Source organism: Heterocephalus glaber, unplaced genomic scaffold (assembly GCF_053883595.1).
Source record: "Heterocephalus glaber isolate CG9 unplaced genomic scaffold, H.glaber_assembly_v1.0 deba00001442, whole genome shotgun sequence".
NCBI classification, from domain to species: domain Eukaryota; kingdom Metazoa; phylum Chordata; class Mammalia; order Rodentia; family Bathyergidae; genus Heterocephalus; species Heterocephalus glaber.
The window spans coordinates 48,352,411-48,371,896 of NW_028258296.1; the positions used below are offsets into that span (position 1 = coordinate 48,352,411).

Consider the following 19,486-nt stretch of genomic DNA (forward strand, 5'->3'; position numbering starts at 1 on the left):
GAAATTCAGGAACATGTTGTTTAGACTTCCTCTATTTAGGATATTAGTAATCTTTTCTGTTTTTGAGACATTATTCAAACTCCTTCAGGAAATCATGCTTCTGTACACTAAAGAGGCTGCACCCTCTTTACTGAGCAAGAATTTCAATCCCAGCCCACAAAAATTAAAATGAGCCATAATTCTTCAGCAATATTTGTTGGAAGTCGGATAATATTTGTCAGATTATCTACATGTAGCATTAAAGGAGAATTTCTTGCTGCCCTACTGTTTGACTATTTTAAAACATACAAAATATGGGAAAATGTTATGTACAAAAAACACTTTCAAGGTCACAGTAACTAAAACCATACAAAATATCTTAGTGAAGACTAAAAGATGCAAAAAGAATCAACTGTGTGTGATGGAATTAAGAATTCTTTTAAAATTTTATACTATTTTTTAATGCGAAAAAAAAATCCAAATCCATTAATTTTCCCAACAAATTCACTAAATGCAAGCACTATGTTAGGGGCTACATATACAGCATAAGCAAGCCAAAATATGGTGAAAAACATCCTGAACTAGTTTAAAAAAAAAAAAGGGATCTCACAAGCTGGGCGTGGTGGTGCATGCTTGTAATCCCAGCACTTGGGGGGCCGAGGCAGGAGGATTGCCAAGAGGTAGAGGAGAAATAAATAGGAAATAGGAAAGAGAGACTTTTGTAAATGCTGCCTGAGTGTTTTTATCCAAAAGCTAAGGTACTGTAATTAATGTCGTATTAGAACTGCAGGATTTTTTTTTTTTTAAGCAAGATGCAATTCTTAGGTGTTTGCTGTACTGTAAAACCAAAAGATATAGAAACCTTGTAAAATAACTAAACCTCAAAAACGCGCTTAGCTACAAGGCCATTTCCTGAGCAGACCACTCAAGTGAGCACAAAACAAACTGAAGGAGAAAACAAAAAAAACTTCAGCTTTATTTTTAACAAATCTAAGCTACTACTTAACTTGTCACTCTTCCTTCTACAGATACTGGACAGCGGTAGGAGCATGCTTTTCAATGAATATAGCATTGAGTCATTTGTATCTTGTGGGAAGATCAAGAGCTAGGGAGGGGAAACAAGTCATGCTGGCAACTAACTAAAGGAATTTAAGAATTTACGATGAAACATGTAAATCAGTCTGGCATAAATCATAAGTGAACACAACGATTCCATGCAGTAAAAGACTCACACTTTGCCAAATCCATCAAGGGTGAGCAGTAGGAAGGAGTGAAGTTGTAGATAAGTACCTGGAGGAGCCAGGAAAAAGCCACACCCCACTGGCGCCTCTTGTGTTCAGAAGGAAGAAAACAACAGATAAGAGGGCAGTCATGCTGGCTCCAACTGGAGGGGAATGTGCCAGTTCTACAGGGGGAGACATCAGTGTCACAGGTTAGGTATTCGACAATAAAAAAAATTAAAGAGAATTTCAGGAGCTATTATTAAGGAAAGATAAACTAGCCATAGGAAAAACACTCCAGATTCTCAGAACATCTTTCTCTGTCTGTAGGAAGGCATGTTTTATCCAAAGCTATTTATCCAATCTTAACTTTACTTTCACTATTCTCACCTTTTCCTACATCCCAGGGCCACTGATTTTTTATTGTTTTGTTTTGTTTTTGAAGCAGAGTCTTACTTTGTAGTTCAAACTTGAGGTGTCTATGTAGCCCAGGCTGGTCTCAAACTTGTGTCAACTCTTCTACCTCTGCCTCTCGAGGGCTGGGATCACAGGTGTGCACCTCCACATCCGGCAGCCATTGATTTAATACAGGCTGTATGTATCATCTATGTAATAGTCTTCTGTAGCATTCTTTTGGTGACCAGGGCCTATGGATCCTTACTCTTCAATCTCTTTTAGATTCAACTTGTCTTTTCCATTCCCTTGTTAGCCACCATTCCTGTTTTAATGTTTTCCTGTGGCAACATATTCTTAAATGACCTATCTCTATATATCTTCCATTCTATATCTTCTGGCAATCAAACCTGGATGAAAATCCTTAAAAATCTCACTTTCATTCTAAACAATCAAAATACTTACCAATAGGCTGTGGGAACAAATCCAGATTCCTCAGCTTGGCACCAAAATTCTCCTTTTCACTTTACCCCTAATTTTCACCAGGGTGAAAATAAAGCCCAGTTACTTTTCCTTCAAAACTCTTTCCCCTAACTCCATCTGATTATGATCTTTTCCTAGTCTGAATCCCCACAATATAAGTCTTTATATGTGACTATAGGACACTTTTCTTAGTTTCTTCACATGTTCTTTGTTTCCTGTAAGTTTATTTAAGAGGAGTTTTTCCAAAGAGGATATGTAAAATGCCCCCCTTTAGTTTTAGATTTATCAAAGGCAATGGTACTATAATCTATGCATTTGTATAACCCACAGTGGTTAACATGATCTTAAACATACCAAAAATAAGTCTGCTGTGATTTAGTAAGCTATATTATATGGTCATGCTTTGGTGAGAAATGCACTGAGTTGGTTATTCAGTACATCAGTTATTCCAGGTCTTTTGCCTAGTTCAGCACACAGTGTATGCTTCCGGTCTGGCTGGGCACTGTCACTCTGTTAGGAGCTGGGCTGCCCCTACGGGGAGGCCGAGGTACCTGGCAGAGAGTTTTTCCCTGATGCGGCTGTCCGAGCAGCCAGGCTGTTGTTATGAGAGGAATGGTGTCTTTCCTGAGGTTTGGAGTCCAGCTCACAAAGGCCATGATTGACCTCATTTACCTCCAGAGTAGACTTGTTTCTCCTTTTATAAATGGATACAGAAAAGGCTTATATAATACCTCCATGAAGCTTGCTCCATTTGTTTTTGCATCATCCACAACAGGAAAGTCCCCTACTTATCTTCCGTTCTGCTTCTTGTCACTAAACCGTTCTGAGATCACCAAGCCCTTCAATTCACCTGCTGTAGACTCCACAGTCCCTCCCCACATACCACACAGGGAACTGTACTCTGCCTTTGGTTTCAGAATACTGAGAGGCAAAGGCTAACTGATAACTTGCAAATGAAACAATTTACCTTAAAAAAAAAAAAGAATCAAGACTCTTGGTAAAGCTTGTCATCTTGTTCAAAATATAATCAAATCTGGTATCTCATCTCAATCAATCACTTATTCACTTAGTGAGTTTATAATATTCATATATGTGCAAAAGAATGAAGAAGTGTGCTACAGAAATGTTCACAAACTGTGTCAGTCAACTGTATCATCCTTTCTTCCTATAGAAACAAGAAATGCACATCTACAGTCTAAGGCTGTTTGTGATAAGAACCATAAAAAAGATCTAAAAAAAAGTTTGAGGAGGCAAAGATCAATTTTTTCCAGCTTATCTAGATAGCCTTAATGGAGGAAGTAGCAATCGAATTGGGTCTTTAAAAAATAGAAAGGAGTAGGAGAATTTTAATTCCAGCAAATGGTTCAGTTTTACCAACACATTGGTTTTGTAGAGAGGAATCATGATTTATAAGGCTAGTAAGGGTAGCCATGATCAGACCCTGGGGAAATTTGAGTCCCAGGCTGACTTTATTTAATGGAAAACAGGAAGCCAAGAAACATTTTAAGCAACTTTATTAAGGTATGATACACAGGAAGACATACATGTTAAAATGTACAATTTGGTAAGTTTTGAGATGTGCATTTACCTATGAAGCCATCACCACAACTAAGATAATGAACATATTCAATCACCCTCAATAATTCCATGTAAGGATTTTAAGAACATGGTGATCAAAGCAATGCTTTTGGAAAGTGTTTCTAGATTTAAAAAAAAAAAATGCCCCATCTGGTAAATTCATTTACATCTCATAATCTCTTTCAGTAGTATGTTAAATTCAAAAATTAATTTTACCATGTGGAAAAATAAACCAAACCACAGCTTTTATCCATCTGGTGGCAGTGGATAGGACAAACTGAAATCCGGCAGGAACAGGACGACAACAGGACAGTGAACTGAAAGCATAAGTGGGAGGCTTAACCAATAGGCAGGGCAGGTTGTAATACAATCCGGCGGGAAGAGTCAGGGCAAAGAAGAAAGAACAAAGGAGAAAAACTAATTAAGTGGTTGAGACTGGTGAAAGGAAAAAGACAAAAAGGTTTTGAGCTTGTTGGATGGGCAACCTGGAAGAGTATGGAATAAGAACAACGCAGAGAAATAAGCAATTAGATAGAGTTTGTGGCTCTGGATTTAAGAAAGGAAATAAACCATATGTAGGAATCAGTTACATTGAGGTGACATTAAAACCATAAGATTGACTCACATCCGTGAGAGACAGAATTAATAGAGAAGAAAAGTCAAGCTAGAATCTTCCACTGGTCTAACCCTTTTACAAAATATATTTTTTCATTTATTCCTTACAAATGCAGCATGAAGTGGTTACAAAATCTGTTTTAACTGGGCGTGGTGGCCCACACTTGGAATCTCATCATTTGGGAGGCTGAGGTAGGAGGATTGCCATGTGTTCCTGGACAACACAGTGAGTTCAAGGTCAGGCTGAACTACATAGCAAAACCCTGTCTCAAAAAACAAAGCAAAACAAAACAAATCTCTTCTATAGTTGTGGAAACTAAGGCACAAAGGAATTAGGTCACTTGCCCAATGTTACATAATTTGTCTGTGGTGAAACTAAATTGTTAAAAGAAGGCAATCTGAATGCACTGTTAATCTCTAGGCTACAGTGCCTTCTTCAGCAGCCCACTCAAGCTTTCCTAAAACAGGGTAGCCCAGCAAAACACACACGGTCAGGCCAGAGCTGCTTTACCCATTTGCCTGGTGTAATCCCAAGGAGAACCATATCTTCTAATCTGAAGAAACCACAGTATAATTGGAACTAAATTCATACTCTGTTTTTTTGTTTTGGTACCAGGGATCGAACTCGGGTCCTTGTGCTTGCACAGCAGGTGGTGAAACCACTGAGCTAAATCTCCGGCCCCCATACGTTGTTGTTTTAAGGGCAATGTAGAATAAACAGGAAATTGACATGGTAAGAAGGGAAAAAAGGAGGGGGGCGCTGCTCGCCTTGGACATTTATCACTCAGTTTGCATTGCATTTGCTGAAATTCAGTTCAAATGCACAGACAGAAGAATTTTACTTCATAAACCAACCAGCATTAGTCAAAGTGAAAATAGAGGTCAAATACCACAAACTCACCATCTTGACTTCACAGCAAAAGGGACAAAGGAGTATATCAACTATCGTGGCAGCAAAAAAAAAAAAAGCTAATTTCTACTAAAGAAATCTCACTTCTGGGTTATTAACCTATTTTAATTTACCCAGGAATTCAGGAAATAAGCATCTATTGGGAAAGTACAAAAATATATTAACAGCATCACATATTTACTTCTTGGCATATAGAAAAGTCACGGAGGTGGCTCACTGAAGGAGGGAGGGGAGTAGTAAGTAGTTAAACTTTAGCCAAAGTCACCAATACCTCCTTTCATGAGTAGACACAGCAGTGTATTCTTCCTGACATTCAGGTAAGTATTGTGGTTTTTGGAATCTGTACCTGACGCCTGCCTGCTAATCTGTTGGATTATTAAGGACTACTTTGAGATGCTCAGATCGTAGAAACCGTGAGCTTTGCTTCCAGTCTGTCTCACTTGTAAGGCCAAAGTCATGCATAACTTCTGTAGGTTACTCAGGAGCCACAGAGCTCTCTGGTTGGCTAACAGCCCTAGAAAAAACATGGACTATCTGAGAAAAATACTTCCAAACTAAGTTTTTAAAAGTTAAGTGTCTTTGAGTTTAAATCCTATTTACAACTGTGTTTTTAGGAATTGTAAGGATTGTAACACTTTAAATTATGCAAGGAGAAATAAATGTTCATTTAGCTTTAGAGCAGGGATCAGCAAACTCTTTTCATAAAGGGCCAACTAGCAAATATTTTAGACTTGATAAACTGCATGGTGTTTGTCAAAACAATTCAATTCAGCTACTGTAGTGTGAAAGCAGCCATGGACAGTACATGGAAAATGAAACGTTGCTACATTCCAGGAAAGCTTTATTTACATACAAAGATAGCAAGCTAGATTTGGCTTGTGGTCTGTAATTTGTCAACTCCTGCTCTAAAGTAATGATTTTCAAACTTTATGTGTATCCAGATTGCACATGGAGTTGAAAAGGTGGCTTCCTAGGCCCCAGCCAGCCCCTGCAGAATCAGAACTACTAGGAACAAGGCCTGGAGATCAATAGTTTAATAAAGTCCAAGTGGCATGTGAACCTTACTTTAAAAAGCTCTGAGGTCTGCAGCCAGCTTCAGCTAAGCTGGGAGTGCCCTACTGTCCTAGATACAGTCCAGTACTTCCCACATCCTGTGGCAATAGAAGTATAGTAACTTTTATCTTTGCCCTTTGTAGAAAGGTAGATGATGGGCTGGGGATGTAGCTCAGTGGCACCGTGCCTGCCTGGCAAGTGCAAGGTCCTGAGTTCAATCCCTGTTACCATAAAAAAAAAAAAAGAAAAAGAAAAAGAGAGGTAGATGAACAAACTGCTACTTTGCTACTTTTGGTTTCCAACCTCTACACTTCATGAAATAAATTCAGCTTAGATGAAATTAACATGAAACTTAGGGATGAATCTGAAAGAAAATCCTTAACTTGAAATAAGAAATTTTCAACCAAAAATCTCCCTGAAATTCTTCAGATTACAAAATTAGTAGACAAAATCCTACCAAAAGGACAAAGTTAAAACTAGAGGAGTAGTTTTCAGTCTTCTGTTTTCTCCACAATATCTCCAGCAAAGACCTGGTTGTTGGCTGGAATTTCACTAATAAATCATTATATTATGTATGGATGTCTTTGTTTCAACAAAACTTCATTAAAATTCATGTAAAAACAGAAAGTGTAAAATCTCTGTAGTCTTCAGGGAGCTATTTCCAATTTTATCAGCAGGAAGTAATTTATTCAGCAAAGTACAGTTCTGATTAAATGAAGAAAGTGGTTTTTAAATTTGTTTTAATTGCCAGAAATCAATCAGCTGATCAAAGAAGTGAAGCTCAGTCAAGAATAATTCAATTTAGGGCCAGAGATTTAGCTCAGTGGTTCTGCCACCTGCCTTGCAAGCGCAAGGACCCGAGTTCAATCCCCGGTACCAAAAAAAAAAAAAAAAAAAAAAAAAAAAAAGAATAAGTCAACTTCTTCAACTCTCCAGATTTTCCTATGGAAACAATGAAAATCCTACAATCAAATGGATGGTTTTTAGAAATCGGGAATAATCTGCAGATACCGCCAGAGAATACAGCTCTTACTAAAGTTCCTGCCCATCCAAGATATGGAGAGAAATACTCTAAGACAGCAGAAGTTATGCTTCCTCCTGTTACCACTACCAGTTGAGACAAACTGCTTTTTGTTAGGTAATATTAAGATGATTCTGAACTTCTTCAACACACACCTAAGGATTTTAAGGAAAGAAAACCCAGAAATTTACCAATGAGCAGAGTTTAGCCAGGCTGAGGCTAGAACTCCATCAACAATATACTTTATAGACGTTTATGTGTAGAAAGTGGGGATTAGCTTTAATAAGTAGTCAACATTTTAGGCAGCATGCCTTTGGAATTCAACCCCCACAGGGTGAGCTTCTGTCTATTCATCTCTTCCATGGCAACAAAATCCTGCAAATTAAGGATGCCTGTTTTCCTGGTTGGTTTCCTACTCCCAAAAGGGGTCATAAATAGAGTCTCAGGTATTAATACCAAGAGTGCAAATGTCTAGCAAAGCCAGGAACCCAACACACTTACCCACCCTCCCTGGCCCTGGATGAACTCACGGATGGCTCTGTTTCCATTGATCATATTTATCACAGGGATAGCCACCTGTTTTACCACTTCAGGAGCTACACGGGCCACACACTCAAGAAGTTTCACTGACACACCCCGAAAGGCTTTCTCATAAGCGAGGCTGGAATCCAGAGCACACCAGGCCTTACTGAGAGACTGCACTGTGTGCTGGAGTACAGCTCCTGCCTGAGGAGAGAGAAAGGGTATATCAGTAAAATATCACTCAAAAAGTGTAGGAGGCTGTAGTTCAGATATCCAGTAACGTGTGTTGCAAATGGAGTTTGCAAATGGACAAGGAGTTGCGAATGGACCTGAGGTAATATCAGGTGGTAGATGGATGAACTTTTCTCACTTTAATATTGTTATTTTAATGAGTATTATAAAAATATGTAAGTAGCCCATCAAATCCATGATTTCAGATATTATTGCTTAGGATGAACAAAATGAAAGAAAAATAAAATGATCTGAAAGAAAAACATTAAGTATATGATAACATAATAGATCAAATTGTAAAGGTGTTACTTCCACAAGTAGGAAATGTCCAGGAAACTCTTTAAAAAGTTAGCCCTATGTTTTTCCTCTTTCCCTTTGCAAACAGTTTGGTTCAAAAGCTATTAAATGAGGCCAACAAAGACCTTCTGGGGTGTAGGGGACAAAGAATGGTCAGAGCAGGGTGTCAGAATTCAAACAAGCTGAGAAGAGAATCCATACAGGAAAGTACCTAGGTCTTAGTTTCTACAAATTATGCTTTCATTAAAGGAAACTAGAGCTTCTGGGAGCATGCCAAAGGACAAGATCTTCTGTTAGAAATTAAGAAAGTAGGGCCAGGGATTTAGCTCAGTGGCACTGCACCTGCCTCACAAATGCAAGGTCCTGAGTTTGATCCCTGGTAGTGAGAGAAAGAAAAGAAAAGAAAAGAAAAGAAAGAATGAATTTGTAGAAAAATGGATATACCTCAAGACCATCATGTTAAATGAAATAAATCAGACACAGAAGGTTAAATATTGCATATTTTCTCTTACACGGGAAGCCCAAAGTTAGAATAATTTAAAGAGCAAAATAAGGGGCAGATGATAGAAAACAGGGAGATAATCTATATGGAGATGGGAAGAAAATTTGAGGATGGGGGAAGATGGGAGAGAGAGGAACGGAAAAGTAAAAAGAAGAAGCCAAAAGAATTTTGACATTAAATATTCTCATTTTCAAAAAGGAAAGAAATAAAGGAACTACTCAAGCCAGCATAATGGTGCATGCCTATAATTCCAGTATTCTGGGAGGTTAAGGCAGGGGGATCAAAATTTGAAATTTAATAATATCTCATCTTTAAAAAAACTAGTGAGGGTGGGGATGTAGCTCAGTGTGAAGGTCCTGGGTTCAATTTCCAATCCAAAAGAAAAGGAAGTACTCAAATCTCAAAACATGATATAGACACATCAAAAAGACACAGTCCTGATTAAAAAGAAAAAAAGACTCCTTCCAACTAAATATGAAACTATTTGAGCATCTAAATAAATAATGACAGTAACAGATAATAACCCATTGAATAAAGTAGGAATTCATAGGTCTATACTGATATAGAAATGAACAGATTGAAATTTTAATGAATTATGAGATATTCATATCGTTTTTAAAAAAAAACATTACTTTTTCTTTTTTTATTATTAGTTCATGTTTATATTACATAATGTTTACATTTCTTGTGTGGAGTTGGAGTTATGTGTACCTAACACATCTTAATTTCTATTCCAGATTGAAGGATACTGAAAGGACATAAGAACTAAATGTATTATGTGACTCTGGCCTAGATCATTTTGCTATAAATGATATTATTGGGACAAGTGGCAAAATTTGAGTGTGATCTAAGAATTAGATAATATATCATATTAATTTCCTGGTCTTGTTAGATTGTGGCTGTATGGGAAAAAGAAAATATTAAAGTATTAAGGGGTGATAAAATATCATGCCAGTTACTTATTCTCAATGATTCACGAGATAAATTCCTTCTATCCTTGTAACTTTTCTATGAGTTTGAGGCTCTTTCAACTTTTAAAAATTTTAAAAAAAAATTTAATTTATTTTTTATTTTATTTTATTTTATTTTTTTGGTACCAGGGATCAAACTCTGGTCCTTGTGCTCGCGAGGCGGGTGGCAGAACCACTGAGCTAAATTCCCAGCCCTCAACTTTTTATTAATAAGAAAGAAAAAAGTAGACTCGGCTACCCGTTACTTAAGACAGCCTCAGCACAAGCAGTTGGCAGTAACAGATCCAGTTCTGTCTGAGGACAGAGTGGCTGTCCACCCCATCTGTGTTCAGTGGGAAGAATAAAGCACACGGTTAAGATGTGCTTCTAGGATCAGTCTTGGTTCAAATCCTAGCTGACCTATTTACTTGTTTCCCTATGCCTCCGTTTCCTTTTCTGCTGACATGGTATCAAGTCAGGAAATACTTCCTGAGAGTATATAGTATATCAGGTACTGTTCAAGGTCACATGAATACAGCAGTGAACAAAACAGATGTTTGCTCTCAGATGTTGGCTCCCATGGTGCCATTTGCAGTTGGAGTGAGATGGCTCTTGGGATAACAGTTTCTGTGATAATTCACTCAGAGGTATAATGATTAAGTGAGATCCTAATGGCACATACACTAAGGTGAGTTAATATTAGCTGTTATTATTGATATTAATCTGCAACATCTAGAATATTGTCTTATGTTCTTTATATAAATAAAGACTCCAAGTGCTACCACCGGTAATCAGGATTCTGATGAAACACCAGTGGGCTTAGCAGGGCTTATCCCTAGCTGTATCATACTTGTAAACTGCCCATCTTCTGTATCTACTTCATTGCTGAATCCTGGGGGGGAGGGGGAAGATGCCTACCCTCAACAAAATAAATATTGAAACATGAACAAAAGATATTTTGCCAAGAATAAAGTTCTATGTGCTCACTAAGCACAGCTCTGAGGAATACCAAGTGGAACAAAACTAAAAGTTGATCATTCCCTGCCAAGAGTTTCCATCTCTATACCACACAGGTTTTGATTAACTCCCAAAGAACCGGAAGTTAGCATTTCCTGCTGTATCTCCCCAGATGAATATAAGATCCCAAACCTCTCACAGAACATTCATACTCATAGTACATAGGAGTAGGAAGAAAAGGAAATTTAAAATAGGATAGGGCAGCAAACAATATAAGAGGTAAAAACCTTACTTGTCCCCGAGTAGTTTCTGCAATGACATTTCTGGGAGAAGCCTCTATTTCTCCGTTGAACTGGTCACCTATCATCCGAAGTCATCCAACAATGACAGCTTCATCAAAAGAGGAAGCCTCTCCTAAGACAGAAGAAACACATTTGCCACAATGCTTGAAAGGATGGAAATTCTCAGGAATCTGAACAATAGGGATAATTCTCCGGTCTGACAAACAATTTTGGCATTGTTCTATCCCAAGAACTTCAGTGTTCTGTCAACATCAATAGTCATCAATAGTAAAAAAATCTCCCTTTAATGAGAATCTCTTTCTCTTCAAGTGTTGCTAAAAGCTAAGCAATTGCCTTTCCAAAGTTAAGAGGAAATAAAGAAAGCATACTCAAGTTCTCCTATTGATTTGAGAATAGGCCAAAAACCTTACCTGAGTCTGGTTCATCTACACTGCATAGGTTCTGACTAGCAACCCCTACAGTTGGACTCAATAAGTCTGTGATTAAAGTGTTGATGATGCATTCTGTTTGCTCCTCAAAAGTTCAAGGACTGTTCATTTTAGATGTTTGCTGCTGAGTTTTGCTCTTCCACAAAACAAGCAGTTTTAGCTCAGTAGCAAGATAGAAACACTGGTAAACTAGCACATGTGTCTACCTCTTGCAAACTTTCCTAATTAGACACGTAGTCCTTGGATTTTTTCTACCAGCTTTCCTCAAAAATACTTGTTCAGAAAAGTGGAACTTCTCTTAAGAGCTTACTGACACAGAACTAAGGAGACTTTTGAAAACTTTCAGTTCCTTATCTCAGAACCACACCCTAGCCAATACACATTGCTAATGAATAACTTGTATTCTTGCATAGCCAATTTAGAACTGAAATCAAGTTGAGGAAGAGTCTCTGGGGGTAATTTCATTAAGAAATACTTCCTAGGCCGGGGATTTAGCTCAATGGTTCCGCCACCTGCCCTGCAAGCACAAGGACCCGAGTTTAATCTTCCCAGTACCAAAAAAACCCCACAACTTCCTATTAGGTTCTGTGTATGGTGTAATTTAAAAGGAAAGTTTTGAAGTTACAATATATTTATTGTAATTCAACTTAAATATAATATATTTGAATGAATTAAATGTAATTCATTGCATTCAACTTTTTACTATGGTACATATTTGCCACAATCTTATACAATGACTGAGCACCTATGGTGCAAGGAACTAAGGCAGAAAAATGATGTTTGTGGTACTTATATTTCAGCAGAAATGACAGCTATTAATTGATAAATCACAAATTCAGTAATTTCTTATGCTTTTGAGATACATGTAGCATGAGAGTATAATAGGGAAAAATACTTACAGGGATTGTGAAAGCTTCTGTAGGATAGTAACACAGCTGAATGAGGGCTGAAGGATAAATTGGGATCCATTAACCAAGACGGGAGAAATAGGACCATTTGAGATGGAAGTGGGGTAGCACAAAGAAAATAAAGATAGGTTAAAAGGAGACAAGGAGATTGTAATTTTGAAGTTGTTATTTTAAGATAACTACAGCTTTGAAACACAATCAAACTTACTCAAGGTTACAATGCTTTTTTTTAATCTGTAGGACTGTTTTTCTTCCAGGCTCTTTACTCCTAAATCTCTAAGGGTCTTAAAAATATAACAAGTACATAAATATGGCTTGTATTTTTCTTCTGATATATAAATTCCAAAGACTTCTACTCTCAAAGAAATAGTACTATTAATTGGGTACCACATCTCCAAACTTCAAACACATACAAATGGTTTGGATTTAACCTGGTTGAGAAAGCCAGTTTTGTTTTGTTTTGTTTTGTTTTTTGAGACAGGATCTTGCTTTGTAGTCCAGGCTAGTCTTGAACTCACTGTGCAGCCCAGGTTGGCCTCGAACGCACAGCGATCCTCCTGCCTCAGCCTCTCAAGTGTGGGATTACAGGCATGCACCACCATCCTGGCTGATAAAGCCAGTTTTTGCTTTAGCCCTCTAAAGAACAGCCTGACGGTAAGGACACAGACAGTAGGTGAATGATAAGTAACTCAAAAGATAAACATCCCAGATCACTTGTCCTGAGGATACCCTGGACAACATAAATACCCCCATCCTAGCCTTACTGCACGCCATCCCTTGAGGACCTGCACTCTTTGTTGAGTGCTGGGGCTAGAGCCCAGGGCCTTCCCACTGAGCTACATCCTCATTCCTTTGCATTATTTTATTTTATATTTTTGGTTTTTTGAGACAGGGTCTCATTTTGTAGTTCAGGCTGGTCCTCAACTCACTATATAGCCCAAGCTGGCCTTGGAACTCATGGCAATCGTCCTGCCTCAGCCTCCCAAGTGCTGGGATTAGAGGCATGTGCCACCACTCCCCACTCCTTTTTATTTTTTATTTTGGGACAAAGTATTGCTAAATTGCCCAGGCTGGGCTTGAACTTGTGATCCTAACAATCCTAGATTGCTGAGATTTTAGGCATCAAACACCATACTCAGCTGAATGCACATTTTTTTTTTTTGTACCTAGGATAGAACTCAGGACCTTACGCTTGTGAGGCAGGGGTGGTGCCACTGAGCTACACCCCCAGCCCTGATTGCATACTTTTTGATTTTTGCCTAATATCTAGATGCTTCTCACTGACACATTCTGAAACGCTTTTCTGTGATGATGAGTCAAGAACTTTGCCCTGAAGCTGAGCATGGTGGTACATGCCTGTAAACCCAGCATTCAGGAGGCTGGAGTTCAAGGTCAGCCTGGGCTATATAATGAGTTCAAGGGCAGCCTGAATTACATATGGGACCCTATCTCAAAAAACAAAAAACAAAAAGAAAAGAAAAAAGAACTAGCTGGGGTAAATCAAGGTCCCTATGTCCTCTTTGTGCAGGTCTCTTTTGATCCCATCCAGTGACAGAAGGGGTGGCAGATATAAAAAATAGAAAGATGAGAAAAAATACAATTAGGCATTAGAGGAATTATGAATAGTGATAATACAAAGTATTTTATAGGAAAACTATGAGAATGAAATAAGATAATGTTATATGGTATGCACTGGTATGATACCAAACAAAAAACAAAAAAAACAAAGGGGTTTTCCTAAAGGACTGAACTCCACTATTGTTTTAAGAGATTTTGGGATTGGACACTTACTGTGGTGGTTTCCTTAAGGTAGTAAACCCAGACACATAAACAGTGAGTCAGTTGTTTAAAATGGAATTTCTGTTTTCTTTTTTTTTTCCCTGAGACAGGGTCTCACCGTGTAGTCTGGGCTGGCCTTGAACACACTATGTAGTTTATGGTGATCCTCCAGTCTCAGCCTCCCAGGTACTGCGATTACAGGCATGCACCACTATGCCCAGCCAGAATGGAATTTCTGTATTGCAATATAATCAGAACCAATCTTTGTGTTCTCTTCTACTCTTTAAAAAATGACTATTATATACTTATTAGAATGGACAAGATCCAGAACACTGATGATACCAAAGGCTGGTAAGGATTTGGGGCAACAGGAACTCCCTTTCATTGGTGGTAGGAATGCAAAACAGCACGGCCACTTTGCGAGACAACTGGCAGGGGTTTTTGGTTTGTTGTTTGTTTTGTTTTTTTGGTACTAAAAAAGGAATGGCCTTTGCCCTGACCTACATCCCCAACCCTTTTCATTTTTTGAGACAGAGTTTTGTGATCCTCCTACCTCAGCCTCTGAGAGTGCTAGGATTATAGGTGTGTACCACACCCAGCTAATTTGGCAGTTTTGTATAAAACTAAACATAAGGTAATTGCTTTACCATAAGATCTGGTAATTGTACTCCTTAGTATTTACCTAAAAGGATGAAAATTTATGTCCATATAAAAACCTGCATTGAGTACATTTATGAAAGGTTCATTTATAATTACCCAAATGTGGAGGCAACTGAGATGCCCATCAGCAGATGAATGGATAAATAAACTATGGTACACATTGACAATGGGATATTACTAAGCACTAAAAAGAAATGAATTATTAAACTATGAAAACACATAGTGGAATTTGGATAACTGTACTTTGGGTGATAGATAATTGATGAGGGAAATCCATTTGTTTTAATGAATGTATCACTTTGGTTGGGAATGTTAATGAGGGAAGCCATGCATATATGGGGACAGAGGGCATATGGGCAATCTCTGTACTTCTCTCTTGGTTTTACTGTGAATCTAAAATTCTTTTTTGGGGGGTCCAGGGATTTAGCTCAGTGGTTCTGCCACCAGCTTTGCAAGCACAAGGTCCTGAGTTTGATCCCCGGTACCCCGGTACTCTGGTTGAGACAGGATCTTGCTATGTAGTTCAGGCTGGCCTTGAAATCACTGTGTAACCCAGGCTGGCCTCCAACTCATGGCAATCCTACCTCGGCCTCCCAAGAGCTGGGATTACAGGCAAGCACCACCACACTGGGTAAAATTCTTTATTTAAAAAGGTTTTATTTTTGGCTGTTTTGGGGTTTTTGTTTTTGTTTTTTTTTTTGGTACCGGATGAACTCAGGTCCTTGGGCTTGCGCAGCAGGTGGCGAAACCACTGAGCTAAATCCCTGGCCCCAAGGGGTTTTTGTTTTTTGAGACAGGGTCTCACTAGGTAACCCAGGTTGGCCTCAAACTTGAAATCCTCCTGCCTCAGCCTCCCAAGTGCTGGGATCACAGGCATGTACCACCATGCCCAGGAAAAAAGTGTTAATTTTAAAAAATGGTCATAAATTGCTTTTAGGCCAAGAATAAAAATTAGGTTCCTTTGTAGCTATGGGACATTTTCATTTGTCATTACCTATCACTCATTCTCTCTAGAGACAAAGGTCTGAAACTTCAGTTACTACCACATAGTTTTCAGACCTCTAACATCAGAAGAGCTCTCATTTTTTTTTTTTTTTTTGTACTGGGGATTGAACTCAGGGCCTTGTGCTTGTGAGGCAGGTGCGGTGCCACTGAGCTAAATCAAAAGCCCCTAAGAATTTTTAAGATTGTGTTTCTAAATTGTTTTTGAAACATAGCTAAGGATATAGAATGAAAGCTACAAGAACTCTGTGGGTCTGTATATTTCCAACTAAGAAAAGCCATTATCTCTTATGGTGCTTCTTTGAAAGTTTTTCTTTTACCAAGTATGGTGTCAAATTAAACTACAAAGTCTACTACAATAAAAGAACTTTGTTCTGAATGATTTTTTTTATAAAGCCCTCAGAGAAAATTCTAGAACAACTTCCTTTTACACAAGAGACAGTCAATGACAAATACCTTGATTACATACTCCCAAAGCAACATACAAGAACAAACAATAAAGCCAAGCATAGTGGCACACACACCTGTAATCCCAGCTTACTGGGAGACTGAATCAGGAAGATGGCAAGTTTGAGGCCATCCTGCGGAATTTAGCAAGACTTTGTTTTAAAATAAAAAATTAAAGGTTTGGAGTTGTAGCTCAGTGAGAAGATGCTGAGTTCAATCTCCAGTAGCGAAAAGGAAAAAAAAGACTCAAGAGGGCCGGGGATTTAGCTTAGTGGTTTCGCCGCCTACTGCGCAAGCGCAAGGACTTGAGTTGGATCCCGGGTACCAAAAGAAAAAGGACTTAAGACACCATCCAACTGGTATTAAATGTTTGCCTAAGTTCACATACCAGTAAGTGGCAGAACAAATTTAAAACCAGGTCTGTCTTATCTCAAGTTCTCTCCACCATAATAAACCACCTTCCTCATTTCATTATTGCTATGCTTAGAGGTTAAAGCTATCTTTGGAATCTAATCTTGACTCTTTTGTATTATCTTGCATAATCAATGGTATAAGCCTACAGAAACAGAGTACAGGCTCTCATGGGTAATGTATAATAAATTTTCATCCTTTTTTAACTTCTCTCTAGGACTTGCACATAGCACCCTTCCAAACCATCCTTTACCCTTAGCCCAAATATCTTCACCCTCGCAGTACTAACATTGTACTCCCAATTATTACTGAAATATGATGAGGCCAGAATGTTTTCATTGTCACTTGTTTTTCTTGCTGCCCTCTGACCACGATTTAAAGCCTTACCCCCAAAAACCTTGCCTCCAGGATTGTGGCCACAGATAGTTATTTGGATGAATCCTAGGGTGCAGCACTTCTCAATACGAAAACCTCTAATTAAGAAAACAAGTCATGTGTTTTCTCTCCTTCATACACCCAATATCTGAGAAAGAGATAGAATAACTGTAACAGAACTCCAATTCAAAACAGAAGAATGGAAACATAACAATCACTGGTTTGTAGCAATAAAATAGTGGTCAGTAACCATGCAAAATGATGGCTTCTGTAATGTTCCAAAATACACTGTCCTCCTGGGCACTCATTACAGGAGTTATATACTGCTTACCTATCAACTAAGGCTGACATTAGGCCGTTTTTCTTAAACACAGCATCAGCAATGCTTTATGAATTTAAAAAAATAACCATCAATTTATAATATACCAGCAAACCATTTGTGTGGAAGCTAGAGTTCATTCCCAAGGGAAAGAAATATTAAAGAATTAACTTTATGGGACACTTGAGCTTTGGTCATTATTTTTATAAATTAGTAAGCCCAAAGTACAGGAGTTCTTTGTTGAGATAATTTTAAAAGTACACTTTCCAAAAATAGTTTTATACTCTAAGTATGCCTTTTACATTGCACAAAGCAGCCAAGTAGAACTTCATCTCCTAAAAGTTCCAATAGTTGGTATCACTTTAGTAACATTATTCAGTGGTGAACTATACTTATTTTTTTTATGCTGAAAATTCAGTCTTTAATTTTTAAAAATCAATTTATTAAATTTCCACACCTGCCTCATGTTCTGTTGTCATACTTTAAATGCCCTTTACACCTTAATGTTGTTTTTCTTAGTACCCAACTAGATATTCATGGTTTAACTGAACAAATAAAAATATGGCAAAATTTTTTTTTTCAGAATCCAGGCTTGAACCCAGGTCCCTTGTCCTGAGCTGTATCTACATCCTCATTTTGATTTTTACACTGCAGCTCCCTGTAGTGTCCTGTGTGAGTCTGTATCAGGAGGCTCAAGGGTCCGTGCCAAAAGGTTGAAGGGTCTCCATTTTTTGCTTTTAAATTCTGAGTAGGGTCTTAAGTTGCTAATTGCCCAGGCTGGGCTCAAACTTGCCATCTTCCTGCCCAAGTCTCCCAGAATGTTGGGATTGTAGGCACATACCACCATGCTTGGTGGAAAAAGAAATTCTGAAGCTGCTCTGATCTCTCCCTTTCAAGTTTTTAGGTATCAGTTTATATCAGTGGTTCTCAAATAGGGGCAATATTGTCCTCCATGGGTCCTTTGGAAATGTCTGGGGACGTTTTTAATCATCACAACTTGGTGTCTACTAGCACCCATCAGGTAGAGGTCAGAGATATTGCTGATAATCATCCTACAGTGCACAGGAGAGCCTCCCATATTAAAGAATTAGCCTTTTACCAAATATCAATACTGCCACTTTTAAGAAATTCTGGTCTAGATGGAATTCTATTATTTCCTCTACAGTTGATACAATAAAATATACTTCAAACACCAATCTCAGAACACCATCAGTATCTACAGTTATTTATTCAATAAATATTTATTGAGTAATATTATGGCAGGCACTGTGGAGATAAAGGAAAGTAAGATATTTACTACCCTTAGAATTGTCCAGTGGGAGGGCCAGCGATTTAGCTCAGTGGTTCCACTGCCAGCCTCACAAGTGCAAGGTCCTAAGTTTGATCCCCAGTACCAAAAAAAAAAAAAAAAAGAATTGTCCACTGGGAGAGACCCTTTAATAAACAACCCACAAAACCTAGGTTCTTACTAGAAATTTTTTTTTTTGGTACCAGGAATCAAACTCAGGGTGTTGTACTTGCCAGGCAGGCACTGTGCTGCTGAGCTACATCCCCAGCCCTTACTAGAAAATTCAACACTGTCTATTATCTATTCCTGTGAGGAGCCTTATTGAGGGAAATAGGTAAAAAATTATCTGAAAGACATGCAGCCTATATACCTAAATTGAAGTCCTTGAATTCAGCTGAATAATGAAGGCCATATACTTAGACTATATTAAGTCCTTAAAGAAATGCCTTAAAATCCATGTTTAGATTATACTATTTTCATTGAAGAACATTATAACAATTGTGTGAAACCCTTTACTTACTTCTATAGAATCCTGTATATACCATTTGGTAATACCTACATGAAACTACTTGTTTTTTTTAGAAATTAAAATTGGAGTGGGCTAGGGATATAGCTCAGTGTTTCCAGAGCCTTCCTTGCAAGCGCAAGGTCTCGAATTCTATCTCTGGTACCAAAAAAAAAAAAAAATTGGAGTGTTTCTTCGTCTGTGATGACAATTACACAACTGTTTCTCCTCATTCTGAGGGGAATGCTAGGTCACTTACAGAGCCAACAATGAAGCTTAACTGTTTTTTGACCTGTACAAAGCCTGAACATTTGTGTATTTCCCCATCCCTGACCCAACTGGTCTTAGCTG

At 38.2% G+C, this 19,486-nt stretch overlaps 2 protein-coding genes across 6 annotated transcripts in view; both read right to left on the reverse strand.

The window, feature by feature from the left end:
• Ptpn22 (protein tyrosine phosphatase non-receptor type 22) overlaps positions 1-3,401 on the reverse strand; it is a 73,570-nt gene extending 70,169 nt beyond the window's left edge. For 4 of the 5 annotated variants that reach the window (XM_087212705.1, XM_087212707.1, XM_087212706.1 and 1 more), the window contains exon 1: positions 1,270-3,401. In XM_087212705.1, coding sequence (XP_087068831.1) covers positions 1,270-1,400 — 131 coding nt within the window. In that variant the 5' untranslated portion in view covers positions 1,401-3,401. The remainder of the gene's footprint in view (positions 1-1,269) is intronic. The other variant, XM_004853760.3, reaches the window with a different exon arrangement.
• A 171-nt stretch (positions 3,402-3,572) lies between these two features.
• On the reverse strand, positions 3,573-18,550 carry Bcl2l15 (BCL2 like 15). Its single transcript, XM_013075483.3, is given in 3 exon segments — positions 3,573-7,978; positions 11,004-11,125; positions 11,424-18,550. Coding segments are annotated over 3 exon segments (504 nt in total). The 5' UTR covers positions 11,551-18,550; the 3' UTR covers positions 3,573-7,723.
• Positions 18,551-19,486: the final 936 nt, after the last annotated feature.